Source organism: Lipotes vexillifer, unplaced genomic scaffold (genome assembly GCF_000442215.2).
Source record: "Lipotes vexillifer unplaced genomic scaffold, Lipotes_vexillifer_v1.1 scaffold693, whole genome shotgun sequence".
NCBI classification, from domain to species: domain Eukaryota; kingdom Metazoa; phylum Chordata; class Mammalia; order Artiodactyla; family Lipotidae; genus Lipotes; species Lipotes vexillifer.
Window position 1 is genome coordinate 993,483 of NW_006783500.1, and position 18,811 is coordinate 1,012,293.

Sequence of the window (18,811 nt, forward strand, 5' to 3'; positions counted from 1 at the left end):
AAAAATCAGAATTGTCCTTCCCAGAATTTTCGTACACCTCTTTAAATTTTTACTCTTTTATTTTTGTTTATAATCTACAGCAGGATATATGTTGAGACTCAATAAAATTAGATGAATCCTAGGGTACTCTATTACAGCACAACACTAGACAAATTAAAATATTGGGCAAAAACACATTTATTGTCTATATGTCTATAGACATTATATGTCTATATGTCTATACACAGTGCATATGCAAAAGCCAACTCAGTTCTAAGAACGAGGTTTTAATTTGAGACAAAGTTGGGTATTTTTAACACTGTGTACCATGATTAGCACACAAGTTAACAAATATTGCTTTGGTTATAATATGATAAAAATATCCACTTTAATCCATTTTAATACTGTACAAGGACATTTTCATAAACAGTAAATAAAATGTGAAGTCTAAGAACTGAGATAAAATCTTAACTTCGGATTCATATAACGAAAATGCCATTTTGAATAGTTTCCTCATATTTTAGAATTTCATTTTAGAGAGTTCTATGCCTGCAAAGGGCAAGTATATTCACACCTACCCTGAAATTATATACAATAATGGAGCTAACTGTGAAGTCAGTCAGCAATAATTTTCTATACAGCAGAGCCCCAGAAAGCCTAAATTTACCAAAGTTTATTTAACAGTCAGGGATAAGAAACAAATATTATTTAATAGGACTTAGTATCCAGGCAGTAAAATAAAATGGGAACATGTATGTGTTAAATTAAATCATTAACCACATCATCTGTGAAGTAATGAATACTATGTGTACGGATGCAAAATCAGTAACTTGTCATATTCACAATCGAATTCCTGTCAGTCTAAGTTCCTGGTATAGAAAAGTTTTGGTCTTCAAATATTTTTTGGTGATTTCATTCAGAATCCAATGTCCACTCCACAATTTGATGGTAAATGCTGTGTAATTAAGTCGCAGATCTGTGTCCCCTGAATGCAAGGCCTGAGGCAGGGCTGATGGCATCTCCAAACTAGTGGTCTTCAAGCAAAAACCTTTTCAACAATTCTAAGGAACTGAAATAATTCTAAGGAACACCAGTTTCTGGTGCTGGCCCAGGTCACACACACCAACTGTCATTCCTTGGAAGAATTACACTGTCTCCAGCTTTTAGGGATTAGTTAAAAGTAGCTGTTCTCCAAATGCACCTTACAAGTTGCACTTTCAAAATCCTCATTTGTTCACAATGTGCTCTGTTTCTATCACAGAACCAATAATACCACCGTCTCTCTCTCTTTAGTTTACTAATTTGACAGTTCAAGTAAATGCATCAACTCTTAGTTATTAAGTTAATGAGGTGTCAAAGATGTTTGCATTCAGAAATTATTTATATTGAATAGAACCTCCAGAGTTGAATTATCTCTAGAGAAAGATTAAATATTTGCTTGAGGACCTGTGATGTTGTCTCTGCGATTTATAAACTTAGGGCACAGGCAAGAAGGCTGGTAGATGATCTGGGAAAGGAGAATTTTGTAAGCATATTTGGTAGAGGTGGTTATATGTATTGCTTGGCGAATCTGAGAGCTAATTTGGGGAATGTCAACCCGACCACCACACAATTCTACAAAGCAGTTATGTGCAACTCAGAATCAACACTTCTGGCTGAATTCTGAGCTCCATCGTATCAATTAATCCCTCAACTTTGGAGATAATAACTTCTATAGCAACCCAGTGTTCTTTCGAGGGTAGGATGAGATAATGCACGTGAAGTGCTATATAAACTGTAAAGCACCCCAGAAATGCCAGCGTCCATTGGAGTGTAAAAATATACACTGAAAAGTATTGCCAATGATAACACTGATAAGTGTTTCTGTCGATTCTAACATCATGTAATAATACTTTTTCTGCCCCACAGTTTACTTTTTTGAAACCTTGACTAGTCAGAGAACCTCCCTATATTTTAATTTCTCTGTTAACAGTATCATCTAACCTAATATTTAAAATTATGTTGTTTCTATAAAACATATAAAACCCAGCTGTGGTGTAAAAAGAGCACTGCACTGGAAGCTAGAGACTTGTGAGTCTCACCCTAACCCTGCCATATCAGGGGCATTATCGTAATATCATCTCTTCATTTCTATAATCCTCGTCCTCTCCTATGAAACGGGGATGATGCCACTTCCGCACAAAAGTTCCGTGAGGCTTAAATGAGATATGCCAGTTTTGTAAACTGTAAAGGACTTTAGAAATAGATTGTATTGTCTAATTACATAATCGAGATTAGGAATAAGAAATCACAGTGTTAGAGATCAGACTGATAGTTAGATAGCAATCATAGCTAAAATACAAGTGGTATCAGTAATCTTTCCACTGGACGACTCGAAATGGGCGTAGAAGAATGTTAAAGTCACTCTGTTTATAAAAATTAATAATTGGCCTGGTATACAACAGATGCCCAAGTGCTCAGAAGAAAGGAATATTTCTTTAACCGTGATTGTTACAGGGTGAGAAAAGGACCCATCACACACAGAAACAGTGGCAGGAATCTTCCTGTTAATTTCCACAAAGCCAGTGGGAACCCGGGGGATTGAGAAAATGGTTACCTTTTTAGTGAGGTTGTCTATACATTGAGATGTATACAGATTACCCTAACCCCAAATATCTGAAGTAATTAATTTGACCAGGTTGCGCAATGTACCCTTCATCTGAAAATAAGCATTTTGTCATTTCTTATTTATATGAGCATATTTCCATGTGAGAAAATAAAAAACGTTTTTGGTGTATAAGCAACATATTTGTGACTGAAATCTTCCATATCACGAAACAAGTAGGCTATCTTATCTCTTCATATTTTTTCTCTGATGAGTCAAAGATATCCCTGAAAATGTTTTTTTTTAAACCAGCCTGTATTATCTTAAAATTATTTCGTACAGATGTTAGTTATGGAATATATTTTAATATTTATATTAAAATAGGTTTAATATAGGTTAAACTTATAGGTTATAAGATTCCTAACCTTCTAATATTCCCTTTTTTTAGCTTATATTCGTAACAAAATAATCTACATCATAACAAGATTGATGGTTTTAAGAAAAAAACCTGTAAATTTAAATCTGTAACAGGGTCACTCTGGATGCTGGGGCTTTGGGAAAGCACAGAAAATTTTGGGGATTTACTTTAAATGGCCTAAAAGACATGGAGAAATAAAAAGCTATTTCAGAGAGAAAACAGTTTGATTTTCCTAGTTTTAAAGGTCACATAAATTTATATTTTTGAGACTATGTGAAGTTTCAGGGTTCGGAAATACTCCCACATTGGGCTTCCCTGGTGGCGCAGTGGTTGAGAGTCCACCTGACGAGGCAGGGGACACGGGTTCGTGCCCCGGTCCGGGAATATCCCACATGCCACGGAGCGGCTGGGCCCGTGAGCCATGGCCGCTGAGCCTGCGCTCCATAACGGGAGAGGCCACAACAGTGAGAGGCCCGCGGACCGCAAAAAAAAAAAAAAAAAGAAATACTCCCACAGCAGTGATGTCTGTGTCCTTTACCTCCACATAGACCTGATGCCACAGGCTTCCAAAGAAGTCAGTAAATTCAAATTTCTGAAAGTTCTGAGCAACAACAACAGAAAACACACACACACACACACACACCCCTTTGTGCCCTAGAATAATAAAATAAGGATGCTTATGGCCCTCAGGAAATCTAGAGTAGACTGTATTTACTATCCATATTACATAACAATACAAATGTACCTAAAGAAAGGTCTGAGGTCACTGATGACAGTGCAAAAGGATGTACGTGGAGAATAGTTTAGAGAAAAATAAATTTCATGCGTAAACATGGTTTGAGGCCCCACGACTAAGCCATTCCTTCCCCAGAATCTACACATAGAAAGCGTAGCGAAGCACCCTTGGGAGCAGATCCCCAAATTCACAGTCTTAGGGACGCTGCTTCCCTTTTCCCATGGCAGGGGGAGGTTGCTGCCTATAGGAGGGAGGTGTCCCTGCCACCTTCCAACTGACCAGGCTTCCTCTGTGACACTGAGCAATCCATTCACGGGCAGACCAGCTGTCACGTGCAAAGTCTCGGAACAACCAACCAGGAAACCCGGTGGAAAAAACCGGGGTTTATTTGTTTTCATTGTCTGGGGACTGGGTGTTACCCGAAGGTTTCAGAAGCTGTAGCACTGGGTGAGGTCACAGCACAGACGTTACAAGAAAGAACTCTGGATGCAAATATCTCTGATCAAGGAAAACGCAAGTCTTTATCCAGACCTCATGCCCAGGCAACCCTAGCAAAACAGTATCCACTGCAATAATCCTGATGGTCCAATCAACTTCCGCCTGCCTTTACATCCCAGGGACAGAAAATTAGGGAGATCAATGGAGATCAATACACTATCCTGGTTTTAATGATATAAATAACAAGAATAATAAATGATGACAAAGATGAATTTTGAGGGTATACATAACAAAACGAAAGTTCTTTTGATACTGCTTACCATTTAAAAATATATTATGAAGCTATATGCAAAGCAGAAATAGAGACACAGATGTAGAGAACAAACTTATGGATACCAAGGTGGGAAGGAGGGGTGGGATGAACTGGGAGATTGGGACTGACACATATACACTACTATGTACAAAATAGATAACTAATGACAACCTACTGTATAGCACAGGGAACTAACTACTCAATGATCTGTGGTGACCTAAATGGGAAGGAAATCTAAAAAAGAGGGTATACATATGTATACGTATAACTGATTCACTTTGCTGTACAGCAGAAACTAACACAACACTGTAAAGCAACTATACTCCAATAAAAATTTAAAAAACAATAAAAATAAAAAATATATTGTGAAGCTATAAAATAGTAGAAAATAAATTCACCCTAGCAAACATTTTGGTAACAGAAAGAGATGTTTTGAAACCAGAGCTTCCTCCCGCCAAGTAAGTTACCATAAATATTGGGGGGTTTTCTCCTTTCTTTTTTTCTTTTCTTTCTTTTGTTGTTTGTTTGTCTTTGTTTTTATTTTGGCTATGCAAGCAAATAATGTATAGATCTACTACAGGACTTTTTTTTTTTAAGTTGGAAGTTCCTTGACTGGCGGTGGGAAATCACTAGGCATAGCAATTTGGAGAATATTTTATGCCTCCATGTTATTCTAGAGAAAACTGGTAAGTACACCTTCAAAATTATAGCCACGGGAAACCGGGTAGCAAAACACTGCAAGGTCACTGGGCTAGATCTCTGCCACAACACCAAAGCGGTCAAGCTGTCCGATGTCACCACCTTTCAGCTGGGACCCCACTCCAGGTGACGGGAGCAAGTGATGCAAGTAACAAAGCACACAGCACACGGAGGGAAGAGGCATCCTCACAAACACGTGCGCACAGGATACGCACTGCTAATTACCAAGACATCTCACTTCAGAGGAGCTGAAACCACTGACACGGGAAAGGGATTCTCTCCCAGAGGCCCTGAATATTTAAGATTGGGATGAATGAGTCCAGAATAACATTTCCAATATAGTAATTTCAAAATATATTCCTCTTAGATTAAACCTTCATACCAAAGCCTGTTACTTTAAAACATCAGGATGCCTCACCGGCCTTCAAAGTACTCAAGGTGGTTTCCTGGCTGCTCACAGGTCAGGTGCCATCTTGAGAAGGACCGGGTTCCACTCAGTACGCCCAGGACGCTGGCTGTTTAAACAAAGAACTCCACAGTCACCCAGCTGCACTGACGTACCCAAGCCCAGATCAGGGAGGACATATTCTGGAACACCCTGTCCCTGGATATTTCTGAAATGTTTAGCTCAAAACAATAATGTGCACAGAGGTCTTGGTGAGGGAGATGCAGTGAATCCATTGAGCTGTTCTAAAATCTAGCTGTGCATTAACCCAGACCACCAGCCATGTGCCCGGGCTGTGCTGTATCCCACCCCTGCCCCACTGTTCTTTTACCATGTTGTCCTTCAACATGTTATGTATTATACAGATCATCACGCAGACAACGCTGCTACTACTGAGCGTCTTCTCCATGAAACCACATGCAAGAAGCGTCTTTCTGGTGTCCGTATCAGGACAAATCAGTGAGCACTCCTACAACTGGTTTACTTTCATGTTATGGATGCTATACATTTTTAACTAATGACATTTTTCTCAAAGCACATGTATTAGGATGTTCATGGTTAAATCTACAGCTGAAATGTCTATCTTCATTCTCTCTCATGGATCTTTTCTACACGTTTTTCACTGATCCCATATGGCTGTATTTTTACATTTGGTAGAAACGTTAAGTCACTTTTGGTACAAAGGTAGACTTTAAAGTGGGAATTAAAATAAAACTGAATGAATATGCACAAAACATTACTTAATATATTTATTGTAAACCCTGCTTTCATTAAAATATAGATTTTTCCATCCATCAATCTCAAAATTTCTTTCCTGCCATGAGAAATAACTAAAATGCAATTGATGTACAGATGTTCGCTGGTCTCGAGCTTAAACCACAGCATTCAGTAAACAGCAAATTATTGTACCTTACTTGGGAATCTTGCCAAAGCATGGAAAGCAAGTGAAAAAGGCTTCTCTTCTGGCAAAAACCAATATCACAAATCTGAGCTCCCAGACTTAATTCATTCAAAAACCCAGTAGGCCTTCACTCATAATTTTAGTCACAATCATAAGACAGTTTCTCTGGCATTGGACCCCACAGGACCACTGAAGATGTACATTGTAAAAGAGCAAGTAAGGGTTGTGACAGACAAACATTGGCATCAATAAGAATTCACAGGGAAAGGAATAGAGAAATTTAAAAGCACAAAAACAAACTAAACAAGTTGGTTAAGGCTCTACATGCCCTCGACATTTTGATACTGTGAGTAGCTCTGAGAACACAACTGTCTTACCAGGCAACATAATAAACTGATGTTAAAACAATATCCAAAACTAGACAGCTACATGTAAAAGAATTAAATTAGAACATTCCCTAACACCATACACAAAAATAAACTCAAAATGGATTAAAGACCTAAATGTAGGGCCAGAAACTATCAAACTCTTAGAGGAAAACACAGGCAGAACACTCTATGACATAAATCACAGCAACATTCTTTTTGACCCACCTCCTAGAGAAATAGAAATAAAAACAAAATAAACAAAAGGGACCTAGTGAAACTTAAAAGTTTTTGCACAGCAAAGGAAACCATAAACAAGACCAAAAGACAACCCTCAGAATGGGAGAGAATATTTGCAAATGAAGCAACTGACGAAGGATTAATCTCCAAAATTTACAAGCAGCTCATGCAGCTCAATATCAAAAAAACAAAAAACCCAATCCAAAAATGGGCAGAAGACCTAAATAGACATTTCTCCAAAGAAGATATACAGATTGCCAACAAACACATGAAAGAATGCTCAACATCATTAATAATTAGAGAAATGCAAATCAAAACTACAATAAGATATCATCTCACACCAGTCAGAATGGCCATGATCAAAAAATCTACAAACAATAAATGCTGGAGAGGGTGTGGAGAAAAGGGAACACTCTTGCACTGCTGGTGGGAATGTGAATTGGTTCAGCCACTATGGAGAACAGTATGGAGGTTCCTTAAAAAACTACAAATAGAACTACCATATGACCCAGCAATCCCACTACTAGGTATATACCCTGAGGAAACCAGAATTCAGAAAGAGTCATGTACCAAAATGTTCATTGCAGCTCTATTTACAATAGCCCGGAGATGGAAACAACCTAAGTGCCCGTCGTCGGATGAATGGATAAAGAAGATGTGGCACATATATACAATGGAATATTACTCAGCCATAAAAAGAAACGAAATTGAGTTATTTGTAGTGAGGCGGATGGACCTGGAGTCTGAAATACAGAGTGAAGTAAGTCAGGAAGAGAAAAACAAATACCGTATGCTAATACATATATATGGAATCTAAAAAACAAAACAAAAAAAATGGTCATGAAGAACCTAGGGGCAAGACAGGAATTAAGACACAGACCTACTAGAGAATGGACTTGAGGATACGGGGAGGGGGAAGGGTAAGCTGGGACAAAGTGAGAGAGTGGCACGGACATATATACACTACCACATGTAAAATAGATAGCTAGTGGGAAGCAGCCGCACAGCACAGGGAGATCAGCTCGGTGCTTTGTGACCCCCTAGAGAGGTGGGATATGGAGGGTGGGAGGGAGGGAGACACAAGAGGGAAGAGATATGGGGATATATGTATATGTATAACTGATTCACTTTGTTAAAGCAGAAACTAACACACCATTGTAAAGCAATTATACTCCAATAAAGATGTTAAAAACAAAAAGCACACAAACAAACAAAAAAAACAATATCCATTAGGCAACAACTAAACAAATGACTTTTTGGCATATAAACTTTTGTGAAAACAAGATGAAACACTCTTTTCTGCCTTCTTTAAAACAACAACAACAAAAAAGACAGTAAGCTGCAATTCTGATGAGAAATATTTTAATTAAGATAATATAAATGCATAGCATCAATAACAAGGTGGCTGGCAAATATGAAGCATATTTGAAAACTCAGCCATCCAGGGATTTGAGGTTGAGTTTCCACAGTTCCAAAATTAAGTCATTACTAATCAATACTAGGAAAAACAGAAACATGTAGTAACTGTTTATCAAAAACTGTTTTAGACTTATCGGGTATTAAAGTAAGGATTCATGCACTATAAATATTATTTATTTTCTCTCTTTGAATGTTATATTTTGACGTTTTGTGAATGCAGTACAAAAAAAGGAAAATATAGGGTTAATTGCTCTTTGTATAATGTCCTATATACAGAGTGGTTAAATTGTCTTCCAAAGATTCTCACCAAAATAGATGTCTCTCAAGTAAGAACAAAGCAAAGCAAACAAAACTGTCTTTTCTAGGGGACTGAGTATGTAACAGAATTAAATTATGAAGTTAACAGATATATGGTGAAAAAATTGAAACTGAGTACTGTTAGCACTGATATGTAAAATTTTCAGTGACATTGAATATGAAAACTGGAATTACCTTTATCTCTTTCATGAAATGGTTAAAGTGAATGTTACTTCAATAATGTTAAAAACAATAATTTTTCACATGTGTTTTCTAATGCAAATTTTATAAATCCATAAAAAAATCTTTATAAATAATTTCTCCCAATAAATATGAGCACATTCAAGATTGATCAAATAACTTCAATGATCTTAACAGCATAAGATCATTATAATGCACCTATTTCCATATAAAGAAACCTATATTTTAGCTAAAATGCCTTCCTGATCACAGCAAGAAGGGGCTGGAGAAATGAATAGAATCTACAAGAAATACCAAGATACTATAGTGATTATAATCGTTCCAATGTTAAGAAAAAAATCAGAGTTTACCTTAAACTTTCCCCAAATACACAGAGGTTTATTTAATACATACTTTAAATCAAATTAAAGGCTCACCTCCATTTTAAAATGAGTCAATTAGTAGCATCTCCCAAACTCAACCTCATTTTCTTTCTACCTGGCAAGACGGTAAGTAGCATTTAGTTTTAGGTAAAAATGGCTTATTATTCATATTCGAAATATAGTTTTAGAGAACTTGGATTAAGGTAATTGTTGCAACTATATTTTAATGGCTAAATACTTATTTTTCAGATGAGAAACTCTCTATTACTCTTGCTTGGGTAGTTTGCATTTTCTACTGTGGGAAGGGGCCGAAACGTTGAAAGACAACATCTTGCTAGCCTTTACAATTTTACTTTTTACTAAGAATTTCGACAGTTCTGTTTTTGTTTTCCAAAGTGATGCACAAATAGTTTTAATGACAAAAAATTACACACACACACCCAAACACACACACACACACACACACACACACACACACACACACTTATCTTTGGGCCTGCTACCATCTCTGTTCAGTGTAATTATCATTGCATCATATTTGAGATCAAATATCCAGATGTGCTTTTAAGTGACAGACACAAATGTACCACCGCCATCGACCTTTGTAAAAGCAGCCAGGGCTGGTGGAGACTAAACACAGTGTGTTCAGAGATTCTGTACAGCAATATTTTGGAGACTTTTAATTTGTGCTCAATTGTTGTATCACTTTCATGCGTTCACTGAATAGTTGATTACAGTTAAATCTCATAGACTAAAGCAAACCTTACACAGAGATTTCTATAACTATGCGTCTGAGCTAGAATAAGACTAGCCTCTGAAATCAGAGCATCACAGTATATTGGTCAAAGAGACTTGACTTGTCAGGAAAAAACTAGTCTCTGTCAAGCCATATGGAACAGAAACAAGCCTTGGCCGGCCCTCCAGGTGTAGTGAAATAATGCTGGCATGCTTTGTTATATTTGAATTTTCAGTCATTCCTAATCCATTTACCTATATCAATATATCTAATCATTTATTTATCTTGTAGAGAGTTAAGCTTGGAAAGGATTTTTTTTTCCTACTATGACCTGCAATAACAGAGCTCACGAAAATATCAAATGGTAATTAAGTTTTTTTAAGCAACAGCATTCTGAAGCAGGTCTTCCCAGGCAGGGCCTGGGCCCTGGGGCCCACCTCCAGCGGACCAGGGTCTTTGCTGACCCCAGCTAGCACCCACTGGCAGGGGCCCTGCCCCTCTCCCCCATTCCCGCACAGTGGCTGGAGGACCTCGAGTTTATCCACAAACTGTGGAACAGAAATGGGTTACCTTCAGGTAGGCAGGACGTTTTCTACCACCGAAGGTCAAGTACTTTGCTTTTGTGATCTTTAAGGAAAGCTCTATAATCTGGCTTATGTGAGCCCTTGTACACGGTCTGTGATTAGACTCAGGAGATCAATACGATCCTTAAGATTGTGTGTAAAGTTTTGTGTGCCTAAGTGTTTTTCTGGGGAGAGCACGTTGCATCCTCTACTTCTCTTAAGGGTCCATGATCCGTACCCAAATTAAGAGCAAGGATTCACGAGTCTGGATGAAGGAGTGACTCAGCCTGGGACCTGCTATACTGCCCAGGTGCCTTCTCTCTAGCTCCCGGAATGATCCCCTCCTGCAGGGCCCCAGCCTCAGCGGGAGGCTTGAATTAAGACCCCTATTTAAGCTAGACACTCAGGAAAACCAGAAACCTTACTCAGGGAAAATGAACTTTGTGGTTACATACAGAGGGCAAGGGAATTCACATCAGAAAGCAATTTCATGAGCTATCAAGACTCTAATAAAGCATATTTTTAAAAGCCTTGAATATCAATAGGCAAGAGAAATACTATATACCAATGTGCTACTCTTCACTGACAAGTGCCTTGATTTCAAAGACATTTGCTAAAAGGGAAAGTACAGAAGTAATAAACTTTATATAATCTAAATAAGTTATGAGAAAACAGAATCTTTAAATAAAAGTAAAACTTCAAAGTGGATAAAAAATTGTTCCCATTTGGACCTGCTTAGAAATTAAGAGTAAGCTTCAAGGGCTAAGGCATTCTCTAGAGAAAAAAAAAAAAAGAGAGAAAGAAAAAAACATTGCAAGGCTAACAGCTTCGCATTACCAAAAAAACCCCTTCAAAAGCTATTAGTAAGTCTAAAATCTATAACAGATCTTATCCTATTGAGAACATGTTGGCTAGAATCCACCATCTGTTACTATCAATATGCCCCCTTTCTCTGAAGGCAGCTTTAAAATTTGTTCAATGTTCAGAGTTTGTCAGAATTTATCTTCCAGGTCTTTAAAACGTATACAACTCATATAAAACCTCCTCTGAAACAACTAATTTAAATTACCTAGGCATTCAAAGTTCTTGGTTGCATTTCTGCAACAAATTGACCAACTCATTACATGATTACCACCATTCCCTTCTTAATGACTAAAGATGGCCTACTTGAAACAGGCTGTCTAAAATCTAAACCCATTTCATTAGCCTGCAATTTACAGGCAAGATTATTAAGTCTCCTTAATTATTGATATTATTACAAGATAACTGCCAGTTCTTTCATTGATTCCTCTGTGTTGTAATTGGACGGGCTTCTTCCCAATCTCCCTGACCTTAGAAAGTGGAGAACGGAAAGTATTTATTTTATTTATTAACAGTGTCTGTGGATTATCTGGAGAAGTACAGGGAAGAATATATACTTGCTGTTCACTGAGATTTTCGTCTTTGTTTCCCAAATCCTTCCTTCACTCCTCTGACAGAGCTCTCCTCAGGAACATTCCCAGACAGCACTTGAAAATGAGAATATCTCCTTTTCCTGAAGAGCTTTGCAACCACGCACAACGGCTAACTGCACCACGTAAAGTCAGAAAGTTGGGAGAGACCTGAGCGGACCATCTTCCGCCCGACGGACAATCACTTTACTCATAAAGTCACTGCCCTCCTACGTGCATGTGTAGAGAACTGTAAGTCACACAGACAGGCTCCTCAGAGCTGGACACAGAAGTCCACCACGCTGTTCACCCTTCATCGCTCACACACAATGTGGGAGTGGAGCCATCCGGGCCTCAGGCTTCCCCTAAGGGTGGCTGTCCGTCATCCAGACCCCACTAAATGATGACCATGGACACAGGATTCACCATCTTCATCAGCGAGGGATATCAGCCACCCTGCAAGCACGCGGCTCAATTTGCAATCAAATCCTTCTGTTCTCCCCAAAGCAACATTTACTGTGTCTAGACTCATGGACGGGAACTCGCCCTGGACAGGCAGAAACAACTGCTTCACATTTTCTCAAGGGGGAGGTGGCTGGAAGCTGCTCTTTCAGTTGCCTCTGGTCTTGGGATCCTAAGCTTGCCCTCCGCAGAAGGGGACCTCTCGAAAGTCCTCTGCTGACAAGAGCAGGCGGAAGCTGCCCTAAGAGCACACACTCTGCCTGGGAGGGAGGATGGCCTGCATCCCTGGCAGGCGTCCAGAACCTGCACCTCTGCATCAGCACCGCATTGCTGCCGGGGGACCGCGGCGCCTCCCACCCCTCCCCTCCCTGGGCGGCAGTCTGCCAGCAGGTGCCCTCAGGACACTGCAAACTCCTCAACGCCTATTTGGCAAAAGATTTTCAACGGGGCCCAGACATATTTACCAGTTTAATTCAAAAAAGCCATAAGCTCCCTTTCAGAAAAGCCTCAGCTGCTAAAACGCTGTGAAGGGAAGGAAAGGCCAAAAGAGCTCTATGGTCTGCCTTTATTAAGAAGACTGCATCCCTTTAAAACCTTAACAGTAGGCTCTCTTTCTGCACAGACATCACCGTCAGACGATCTTGAGCACCTGAAAAATGTGATTCCATCCCTACTGAGAAGACCAGCAGAGTCTTCATCAAACTGGCAGATGGAAACAGAGACCAGGAGGGCTTGCTCTGTCGTCCAAGGCCACACACCCAAATCTGCCACACCCAAAGCACTGCTTTGCCCTTTCCTTCTTTCTGTCTAGGCTCTCTGGTCCCCTTATTCGAGCAGGTTTTCCTTCAGTCCACAGTTTAACGTCACGTAAAAACACAGGTATTTTCCACGACGTGCTCTAAAATCAGGGCTGTCGGTCACAGGAAACCTGGCCTCAGCAGCCTTTGTCTAAACACTTTGAAATAACAATCTACAGACAAACTTACAACTTTCTGTTTTTAACAAGATTAAACTAGGAAGCTTTCTGATTTCAGTAAAATTCGGTGAACAGGGAAAACAACTGCCTTGGGTCAATGAGAAAGGAAAATACATACCTTCTGAATTAATTGTCTGTTGTACACATATCAAGTCGAGAGCTAAATACTAAATTGTAGACAACGAAATGTACACTTCAGATATTCATTTAAGACATGAAAATAACTTCATACAATGCAAGTAGAGGATTACCACTGCATTTCAAAATGATAATATATCTGTGTAATTTCCACGTTCAGAGCAAAACATTCCTTATTCTCTTCTGATAGAATCTAAATGAAGCATTTTAATATCTTACACTTTGGGATAATTATACAAATATTCTGTTAATTTTACATTTATGCATAAGATTAATATTAGAGCTTAGTTTACCTGTTCTTGAGTGCAGTGTATGAAGGAGTAGAAGCTGTAGAAACCCAGCAAACATAACAGCAGCATCAGAGGAGTTAAACAGAGGCTGCTGGCATCAGATCACTAAATTCTAGCTAGCAACGCAGCAAATTCACAACGCAATAAGTCATCCACGGAAGTGCAAAAGAAATGTTAAATAACAGCCCCTGCGGTCCTTGCATTCTAAACCAAAACCAAAACAAACAAAAAAGCCTGTAGTGTCCAACATTATACAACGGTGACACTAATCAAGGCCATAAGTGCTGCTGTCATCAAAACAGATCTCCGCAGTGTGCAGATTCTCAATGATTACCGCATTACTGATCTATAGTGCTCTGTGCTATGCTAAAGAGGTCCCCACTCTAGCAAACACCAAAACTCCAGTAGGTCCGTGATTAACCGTTTCCTGAAGCAATGCACAGACGATGCTACCTTCCTGCAGGCAGAGACTTGAAACGCAGTGGTCCCTTAAAGCCAGCACTGGAGAGAAAACTCAGGCGGAGGCTTGAAAAGGCCCTCCTCTTATCCCCCCCCCCCACCCCGTGACATTTCATGGAGACACCCAGGGGCTAAGATGACAAAGGCCGGCAGCCCCCTGCTGGCTGGTGGACCCCAGAGCACTCACCTAAGATGATTTGGTGCCAATCTCAATCCCTGGCAATCCCTGGCCGCGGTCCTGCCAAGCCCCGTGAAACCCATCATTCCCTCTTCAGCCTCCTTACCTGAGACCTTACTCAGCCTAAGGACAACTGGCAGAAGGAAGCTTAAGCCAGGAATGTGTGAGCACCTGCCGGAAGTAGGACACGGCGCTTTGTCTAGCTGTGCCAGCCGGCCAGCCGGGCGCTCACGGGGGATCGTCTCCAGGGGGCAAAAGGACAACCCAAACTGGTGTAGCCGGGAGTCGAGGGGAATGGGGTGGGCTCACAGTTCCAGTATTTTTAAAGATGCAGGTCTCTGATGACTGTGCAATCACAACTCACGGTCCACTAGACTTTTCTCGCTGAGACGGGATCACCATCTTCTCACCAGTTCCCCAACATTTCTTGATCCCCCTGGACCATATACCACAGAACAGCTGCTTTGAAATGATGTCACTGCTCCAATGTCATGTTTATTGTGGTATATCATTCAGTTTCCAGAAAGAACGAACTTCTCTAGTCTAATCCACTAGGGAATATCATTGAAAAGTCGGGGCAGACTGCTTCTAGTTTGTTTTAGAAGATGAAATGATCAAATGATAATAGAGAATTAAGACCCAGGTTTTGTTTATTTAAACTAAACACACTGTGTTTACTTAAATTATAGATACTGGTCAAAAATAATTACCAGATAAGGAAAACATTAATACTGAACTATGGATCACTCATCGTCACCAAAGCAAGTACAAAATATCAGCCTGAAACAAATGGACTAATGCGAACATTGTTTTCTCCTCTTAAAAAAACAGCTTTGGGATCTCTACTTAGAATCTTTGTTTTTTTTTTTTCTTTACCCCAAACTTCCAAGTATGCTTTCATAAACTTGCTTGAATAAAAAAATTGGCCACATGGTTGCTGGTTGGAAAGAGAAAGGGAAATAAACATTAGGTGAATGAATCTCTGTCAAATCTTGTGATAAACAGGCATGTTAATTGTGTTCATTTATTTTTTGCAGGCATATGGCAAAGTCAATATTATTTACTCCATATTACAGATGAGGCTCAGAGAAGCCAGTTAACTTGCCCAAGGTCACGTGGTTTACCACTAGCAGAGCAGGGATTTGAACTTGGCTTCGTGTGACTGGGAGGCCCAGCTTTCCATGACACCTGGTAGGTAGGAGTTGCTGCGATTATACCCGTAGGTCACCTCAAAGTGGTGCCACCTTTCGTGAAAGTGCCAGTGATTTGGTGTGGAAACCGGTGAGGCCGGCGGGCCGACATTCATCCACCTCCACGTGCCACATGTGGGGCCGGTGACGATTCTCCAGACAGGTTTATGGGGCGAAACTTACGGGGCTTGGATTGGTTTCTTCCGCTGTGCCTCTGTCATAAAGACGCACAAACAGCAGGGTCTAGAGACGGACGAATACCAAGGAGAGCCAGTGGAAGGAGAATCAAAACCTTCAACAACCAATGTACCCAAGTCCACCCACTGAGCCTGGCACTGCAGAGCTTGATTCGAGGGAAATATAAGAGTCTGTGGATTTTATATGCTTATATAGGCAATGGAATTAAAGCACTTACTTACACCACATGTGGCTATCGTCGTGCCTGACTTTTGAGATATTTCTTTTTTGTATTTCTCTTCTCCTATTTCTTTTTTTCCTCATTTAGCACCTGGAATGGGCTTGTTTCAAATGATAAAATCATTTGAATGCTAGTCATCTCATACCTACCTCTCATTCCACCTTATACATTTATGTTAATTTTCTGTAACTATCTGGAGTCCCCTACATGGTAACAAATTTTATTTCTAACCAAAGATGTTTGATAAACCAAGTAAGGTCTCTGAAATGGTACACACAGCTTTCCTAATTACAGATTCAAAACAGAACCTCAAAATTAGGATGGGCTAAGGTTGACCTTGTTTTAAAGGACCTTTCACTCATATCTGGGTACCACACACTCCAAGAATGAGTAATGAGTGTCCTTCATGGAGGCCACTGTCCACGTGTAAGTAGGAAAAATAATCCTATCTTCATCCGTCAATTCAGAAATTTATGTTAACAATATCTACTCATAGAAAACATTTCTACCACTCTGTCCCTTTTGCACCACCCGTATCCCTCTCTGGGGCTGCATGTTTCCTAGCCTGCCACTCAGCTGTGACACCACTGCCACTCCAAAGACCAGCAGACTAATTTCTCTTAGGAGAGAACGTACAAGACCTAACATCGACCTCAATGGTGAGCTTGCTTCACATATACTATCGACCTTTGGTGCTATGGTCAGCATCAAGGCCTATGCTCGTGGAAAACCTTCAGCTCTTTCACAAGCACTCAGGATCCCTTACTTGGAAAAAGTGACACAAACTTCCTATTTGGGGACTGATTTCCTGCTAATAATGACTCCAACTTATGTCCTTCTCATTCTTTGTTTGAACACGTGATCACAAAGCACAGAAAACGTTGACTACAAACAAAAGTCATGCACACAATTAAACAACTAGTTAGTGTGTTCCCTTATTTTCAGAGAACAGTGACATTTAATATTTACATGTTTCTGGACTTAGCTATTACGCAAGAAAACAAATCACAAATTTGATTAGTCATCTTAAAATATTTAGGGCTATCTTATAAATCTCATCATGTCTTTTCAGAGAGAAAGACTGACGATCAAGTTGGTAGCTGGAAACTTGGCTCTGTTGAGAAAATGGAACAAAATCACATCCTACCTGACACACACTGGGAATATTTACTCAGGAAAGACAGAGAGAAAGGGAGCGTTAAACACAGACTTGCGTCCAACCAGAAGAAACAATGAAATGGGATTCCCACGCCCCAGACTCTGGTCCAGCTTACCGGCACCTGCTCTCGGGGCCTCCATGGTCCCCTCTTCGGGGTCTGCAGCCCTCACGTCTTCCCACCCTTCTGAAGACACGGGTATGCCGGGGGCACACATGACAGCAACTCGCAGAGAAATCCAGCCTGGGGACTGTCAGCCTGGCTTGGAAACAAGTTCAGGATCAACCAGGAAGCGCACACAGTGGCTCCTCCTGCCTTCGGTTTAGGCCGTTGAACCGCCCAGAGGTCAGGAGCAGAAGATGGAAACGAAGGGATGCTGGTTGAGCAGGAGAAAGTCACTCTGCATGACCGGCTCAGGTCATCGCGGGCACAGAGCAGCTACGCAGGCACCGCCTGGATAGGACACCGCGCACAAGCCTCCAGGCCTAGTGGCCTGGAGCCTGGTAGCACTTACTGAGCAGAAGCATATTGGCATCTCTGTTGGCTTTTAACCAGATCCACGGGATTCAGGAAATAAGCTCTCTGCCAGATGACACTGCTCCCAGCCATTCCTTCTGTTTACTTATCCCCCAGTCACTCTAACTAGTGTCCTTTCTCCTGCTGTGCGCTTATTTGTGGAGAGGGCTAAATAAAGGACTTTTATGACAACCAAATGGCCATTAGCCCATAGGATGACTTCTTAAAGCATAACTCTTCTGCTTTTGTGCAGTACTGTTAAAATCAATTAAGTAAGAGAAGTCCTTATTATTACAGCTCTGATTTGTGAAGAAAAAAATGTTTTGTTTCTTCCTGAAGAAATATTTGAGGTTAGGCTATTTTTGTGCATATTATATATTCTTCATATAATATTTTCCTCCTATTACATAAACTTTTAAAGGTAGATTCCCTCTTGCTATTGATGTATTTTCCTAGCAGAGGCAAATACATATATACATATTTGTATACACACACACACACACACACACACACATATATGGCTCTGGGATTTTTTTCCTACTATATGTGACAGGGTACAACATTTCCAGACTATGAAGAGCTATACCTTCTTTTAGATAAGATGCAAACTCCTACTTTATGGGAAAAAAAGGAATTAAGGGATTATATTTTCCGCTACCATAACGAAAACAAGAGGTACATATAATTTTAATTTAAGCATACGAATGTGCAGGTAATCATTACTTTTTTGGATTTTAATACAGATAATGCTGTAAATTGTAAAAATAATGTATATGCAGGTATTTCATATTTCCTAAAGCATGTTCATGGGTTGTAAAACAAATCTGAGAGGTGACCAGGATGGCGAGCATTACAAGAGAATCAACCTTTTATGGAAACAGATATGAAGTAAATACCAAGA

At 40.0% G+C, this 18,811-nt stretch overlaps 1 protein-coding gene across 6 annotated transcripts in view; it reads right to left on the minus strand.

Moving 5' to 3' along the window:
* Window positions 1-18,811, minus strand: part of RIMS1 (regulating synaptic membrane exocytosis 1) — a 484,376-nt gene that overhangs the window by 176,135 nt on the left and 289,430 nt on the right. For 2 of the 6 annotated variants that reach the window (XM_007456122.1, XM_007456120.1), the window contains exon 1: window positions 17,512-17,611. The exons of 3 other annotated variants lie outside the window; for them this stretch is intronic. In XM_007456122.1, the coding sequence (XP_007456184.1) occupies window positions 17,512-17,611 (100 nt within the window). Of the gene's footprint in view, window positions 1-13,995; window positions 14,260-17,511; window positions 17,612-18,811 lie in introns of those variants that run through there. One more of the 6 variants, XM_007456121.1, reaches the window with a different exon arrangement.